The sequence below is a fragment of the Podarcis erhardii genome, assembly GCF_964252035.2.
Source record: "Podarcis erhardii genome assembly, chromosome: 4".
NCBI lineage: Eukaryota > Metazoa > Chordata > Lepidosauria > Squamata > Lacertidae > Podarcis > Podarcis erhardii.
Window position 1 is genome coordinate 66,795,183 of NC_138508.1, and position 6,000 is coordinate 66,801,182.

At 37.9% G+C, this 6,000-nt stretch overlaps 1 protein-coding gene across 4 annotated transcripts in view; it reads left to right on the forward strand.

The window, feature by feature from the left end:
* Positions 1–4,336, forward strand: part of SH3KBP1 (SH3 domain containing kinase binding protein 1) — a 140,710-nt gene extending 136,374 nt beyond the window's left edge. For all 4 annotated transcript variants that reach the window (XM_081859100.1, XM_081859102.1, XM_081859099.1 and 1 more), the window contains one exon: positions 1,192–4,336. In XM_081859100.1, the coding sequence (XP_081715226.1) occupies positions 1,192–1,233 (42 nt within the window). In that variant the 3' untranslated portion in view covers positions 1,234–4,336. The remainder of the gene's footprint in view (positions 1–1,191) is intronic.
* Positions 4,337–6,000: the final 1,664 nt, after the last annotated feature.

Sequence of the window (6,000 nt, forward strand, 5' to 3'; positions counted from 1 at the left end):
ACAGATAATGTGAGTTCAATAGCATATGGAAAGCCACAGGTTCCTCATCCCTGCTCTAGACTATAACATTCAGAGCTGCCTTCTTGGCAGAGAGACACGTGACCAATATAGTTAGATGCTATGGAGGAAATCCAAGGATTGGCCAAACACAAAGGTTTTCAAATCAAACTGTTAATAATATTGATGTTCTGCAGCTGCCTGTAAAGTGCATATTGTGCTCTGTTGAATAGCTGATGCTTGTAGAAGCTCGTAAGCAGGGTATCAAAGTGGAAGCCTCTGAACACAGAGGTCTCATTTAGATATCATGACTGAAACCTAAAGGTCCATCTTCCATGGATCTGTCTAACCCAGCTTTTGGCAACCTGCTACTATCCAGATGCTTTTGTCTACAACTCCCATCAGCCCTAGGCTGCAGTTGGGATCTGTAGTCCAAAACATTAATTAGAAGAAGAAAAAGGGGGAGGGATAGCCATTATGACACCCTTCTGTTAATGAATTAATATAAATGCATAATTTACTCATTTACCTACTTACTTTAATTTGCTGTGAACCTCCCACCCATCAAATTCATTGCAGAATCCAGAGTTCTAATAATAAACTTTCTCTTCCTCTGTTCCTTCTGTACCAGTCATTATTTTAAGAACCTCTCTAACCTATACTCAAAGAGCAATCCAAACTCCCTATTGACATGGTTTGGAAGTGGGAGAGTTGTGCCTCCACTAACCCGGCCAGACTCTACTGGCGGCTCAGTGAAGGACCATTTTTCTGCCCCCCCCCCCCCCGCCACCTTCCACCTGGCCATCATGAGAGGTGTTGCTCACAAGTGCAGCAGTGGCTGTTCTTCTGCCAATCAGGGGGTTGGATTTCAAGACTTAGTCATCTTGGGCTTTTTACAGAATTCTCCATCACATTATGCTTTCCCTTATTGGTTCCATCCTTTCCACGTAGGATTTTCTGAGCTGTATACAGTATTCTGAATGGGGACAGCAACATGCTTTGTATGAATATAATGACAGTATGGTACTAGCGGTGTTATTTTCTGAGTAATTTCTGACATTGACTTAAAGAAGATACAGTGTGCTGCCACTGCCTAGCTAGAAGGATTTATTAGGCATTGGGCAATGTTAACATTTGATTCAAAAGCTAATTGCGTGGAAATGGTTTAAACTGGAACTTTTTGTCTTTCTATAGATGGAAGTTAATGATATAAAGAAAGCTCTTCAATCAAAGTGAATTCTGGATAGATGGAATGTTGTATTATTCATCGTGACAGAGACTTTTATGCCCCAGACAAAATAACTTTGTGCCAAATGATTAAAGATCTGCCTACACCCCTTTGTTTGAACAACTAGCACAAGAGTTTTAATAGCACAACACAAATTCCAGCGAAGAGGAGGAATTTCCATGTGGCTTGGTTATCGCACTGTTGTGACTGAAATTCTTCTTACTGTGCTAAAATCTTCTCTACTTCAAGTTCACAGGCAATTGAAAACTCAGGCAGTTTAGTTCATAGTGGTACTATTTTAATGATGTTTTCCATAAGTAAAATCTACTTCAGGTTTATCAGTTTACAGGTTTTATGATTTTGACTTTTTAAATTGTCTTTTGTCACACAGATTCTTAAAATGTTTGTATTGCATATAGCCAGAAATGAATGTTGATATCTGGGTGAGGAGTCCTTTATTTGTTTCTCTCTCTCTCTCTCTTTCTTTCTCTCTCTCTCTCTCTCTCTCTCTTTCTCTCTTGCTTCACATAGAACAGCTTTATGTGTTGTTTTAAATACGATTACATATGCAATCTTTTGTCCAAAAATTATCTACAAGATGAATCTTAAGTTTGTGTACAAATAGTGTATTTAAAAGGAAAAAAATGAAGATAAATTGGTCTTTGCAATGATTTGTGCCTTCTTTTGCCAAACACTGATTGGAGCTGGTTGTAGACCAGGTCTTAGAAATGTAGCTATCACAATGAAGCCTGACAGTCCACTAGAGGTCACTCTTTCAGTATTTTAGCTGCTTGCTCCTAAGAGAACATGTTTGGGGGGTTTTTGTTTTTTTGTTTTTGCTAAGGTGGTATAATGACCACAGCATGTTGAAGCTGCTTTCTTTCAACAACTGTGGCTTATTCAACTGAGAATTCACTGCTGCTTGATTTCATTCGAACTTTAAACACTTGCTTTCATCTCTAGGTTTGCACATCTTGGGTGAACAGAATATGCATAATCTAAGAGCAAAAACGAATAAAATATAAAACAACAAGAGAGAGTTGTATTATTTTATGCACAGATATTGTGCAATATTAACCTGGTGTTTAATATCAATTGCTACATCTATTGTGAACTTATGGTGTGATTTTTGTATAATGGCATCCTAGAAGCTGGGCTTTCTTTCCTAGGGTTACAGAAAAGCAGTATTTAACTCATCTATTTATAGATAGTGAGAATCTCAGATTTCAAGGTAAATTGAGTGTATGTGCACATGTGCACAATCTAAAAATAGTTCATGACAAAAACTGTAATTTCCTATTTTAATAATAGATTGCATTATTAATACATCCTGTGTGTGTCTCTTCAGATGTAAATCCAATTCAATGAAAATTATTCCCAGATAAGTGTGCATAGGACTGCAGCCTCACACTTACTAAGAGAGTAAGCCCCATTGAATTTAGTGAGACCTACTTTTGAGAAAACACACATAGGATTGGTTTGTGTGTTTCCTTGTACAATTAAGGTATTTGTGCTGCTGAAACATCCACTTGTTGCTGTCCAGTGGTGTTTTGGCTCTGCTCTGTGGTCAGAGCTATGAAGTTTACATTAAATATCACACGGTGACTCTGTTTATCATATCACATGACCATTTAGCATTCTCCTCTCCCCCACCTTAGGAATTCAGAGTTATTTGTTTGACTTCTAGTTTGATTTTAATTGGCTTGAAAGCTTCCAACATGATGGTAATCTCTATAAAGATTTCTATAGTTCAGTTCCAGGAAGATGGAGCAGCAGGTTTTAGATTTAGTGATGCATCAGAATCCTTGTCTTAATCATGTCTATTTCTTACTTACTACTTAACTTTAACACAATCACTAATTGAACATTTTTCACTGTGATATCCCTATGATTTTAAAGCTGCATTACGATCTCTGTATTCAGAAAACCCAACCCATTTTGATCAATATATTTCCATCGTGCTTCAAGCATGAGGAAATTTTGTGAAATCAACTCCTTGATCGTCACAACGGCCATGTGTTCTAAGAGGTTGGTAGTATTCTTTACTATTTTACAGAATAAACTGTTGCCCAGTCCTGAGACTAGCTAGTGCTTGAGATATTGTGCTGTAACAAATGCACCAATGCAATGCTACGTGATTTAGCATTGCAGTAAAATACAAGCCAGCTCAAAGTGCTTAGGAGTGGACAGAAGGCAAATAGAAGCGTCAGGTGTGCACTTAGAATGCCAAAAGTCTGTGGGTTTCAGCATGTGGTCACGACACCTCTTCAGTGGCATGCTATTTTGAATGTTTTACGGGACACAGGTGCTTTTAACATGCACATGTGTCCATGTTGAGGATCCCCCATGTGTATCAAATTGGGGCAAGTAAATGAACATGCAAAGTTGAAACAGAGCTTCTCAAAGCCACTTGTAGGAAATGGATTCATATAGAAGCCGCTTCCATGTGGTTGCATTGCACGTTGCTCTGATAACAACTGATGAGAGAAACCCTATGTCAGTTGAAACATTTGGTTCCTTTTCCTGCTACCATCACTTTGGGGTGGGGGGGCTGAGGGTGTACATCTATATATACAAAGGTTACTGTACCAATGCAAGGCCAGACCTGATCGTCTCAATGTGTGGCACCCACACAACAGTGGTAGCATATTAATTAGACCTATGGATGATATAGGCTCTTGTTTCCAGCCAGGTCTTTATAGATCTCTTGTAGTTTTCGAGCAATAAGAATTTATAGCTACTAACTTAAAAATTAAGAATTTGACAGGCAGACAAGTAATGCTTCTAAATTTACAGATATTTGAAACTTGAGATTGTAGGATAGAATAGTGGATTTCTGATTTCACTCACCTGGAAAACTAACTTTGAATAATTACAGTATGGGTTCAAACACAGGGCCATGTTCTAAAATGTTATTTTTTTGTGGGGAGTGGGACAGAGGGACCTATCTTAATTCAGCATTGTCTGACCTGAAATCAGGTTCTCTATTCCCCCCCCCCTTCTTTCTCCCCTTCCTGTTGCAATGGTACATTGTCATTTTATAAAACTGTATTGAGGAGTCCAACGTATTGTGTGATTTGTAAAATAAGATTAAATGAGATTTTGTGGAAATACCTTGTTTAAAGCTTTGTTGTTCTTGGAAAGATGAATTATCGCTTATTCTGCATTATAGTTACAAAATAGGAAGCATTTTTCAAAGAAATTACACTTCCAGTGCTTTAAAAGAAATGACCAATTATTCATTTACAGCCATTGTTATAATGTAGTTATGCCAGAAATATTTATTTTTCTCATCAAAGCAAATAGAAAGGAACGCACTGCAAATTCATCTTGAACTGAAGATGTCTACTTTTGTTGGAATTGCCATGAATTGTCTTCAATGGGCACAGATGAAGCACAAATTTTGTGCTAGTTCTATTAAGCAACTTTTGCTTGCATTTTATTTCATTCAAGTTGCTTTAGTCATTATGCATAGCTAAGTTTGTTTTATAACTCATATTTAATATATAAGTTTGCATTGCATAATTCTGACATGTTTCCTTATATAATTTACTAAAACTTCATGTATCTACAAATTCCTTTTTGTTCAAAACCTCAAATTAAGGCAACTCCTTAGTATTACAGCACAATCTATATACCAACTCTGAGTTCAATGTAATATGTAGATAAATAAACTATTTAGACATCTGTGTTCCATGTTAGCCTGGACCACTAGAATTCCTAGCAAATGGGGATGGGTCTACCTCTGGAACACAGCAGTCAAATATATTAAACTAGAGAAAACGCGCAAATGTTTTCTTCCCTGCAACAAAACCAATATTTGTGCAAATTGTTTGCACACTATGGCCTGGTTTGCATAACACAGTAGGTCAAACTATGGCTTACCAAGGCCTTACAAATTTATGAGCTAAAGAGGAGCTTTGCAACTCCTTTGCTGCTGCTTTATTCTTCGTTGAACTAAGCTCAGCTTTGGCTTAGCATGTTATCCAAATTTGGGCTTCTGGTTAAGTTGTTTCTTCACTAACCATGAGCTGTAGCTGAGTAAAAAAAGGATTGGACTGCCTGCCCCATCCCTGTCCCTAACACACACACACACACACACACACACACACACACACACACACACACACACACACACACCCTAATGTGATTATAGAAAATGCAATTGTATAATAATGGGGGGAGTTCAAGACTGCTTCCCAAGTAAAATATTTGCTTGCTCTTTTAAAAGAACTAAGCCAAGACTTGAGAGACCCAAGCGACAAAAATTTATCCCATTTCCCCTCAAGTTAGAAATACATATTTAGAAAAGAATCAGTCTTTTCCTTCTTTCAGTTGTGTTTTTGAGAGACTGATTCATTTGGAGGAAGAGTAAACATTGGTTCCTTGTGGTTTAGTGTAGCTCCAGCTCCTCAGTTAGTAGTTGTAATTGTGTGTCCTTTCTTATTCTCAGCTGATCCCAGGCAGATGGCAAAAAAGTTAAGTACCAGCACCTGTTAAAAGGTTGCTCAGATACTGATAATGAAAGTCAGGTCAGCTTGCAGCAAAGGGGAAATGGCTCTGCAGATCTCCAAGTGTAGTGGATGGAACAGGAAAGGTAAGTTTCCAAAGACGTTAAACAGAAGGTCTGAAAAGCCACTGCAGTGGCAAAGTGCATCTTGCAGTACACTACAGTGAGCCAATAGTATGAGGTGATTCATTGTGTTGTGAAGTAGACAAAATGATCTCTCCTCTAGACTTTTAGGTATTTTTTCCTAATGGGTTTTTGAAAGCTG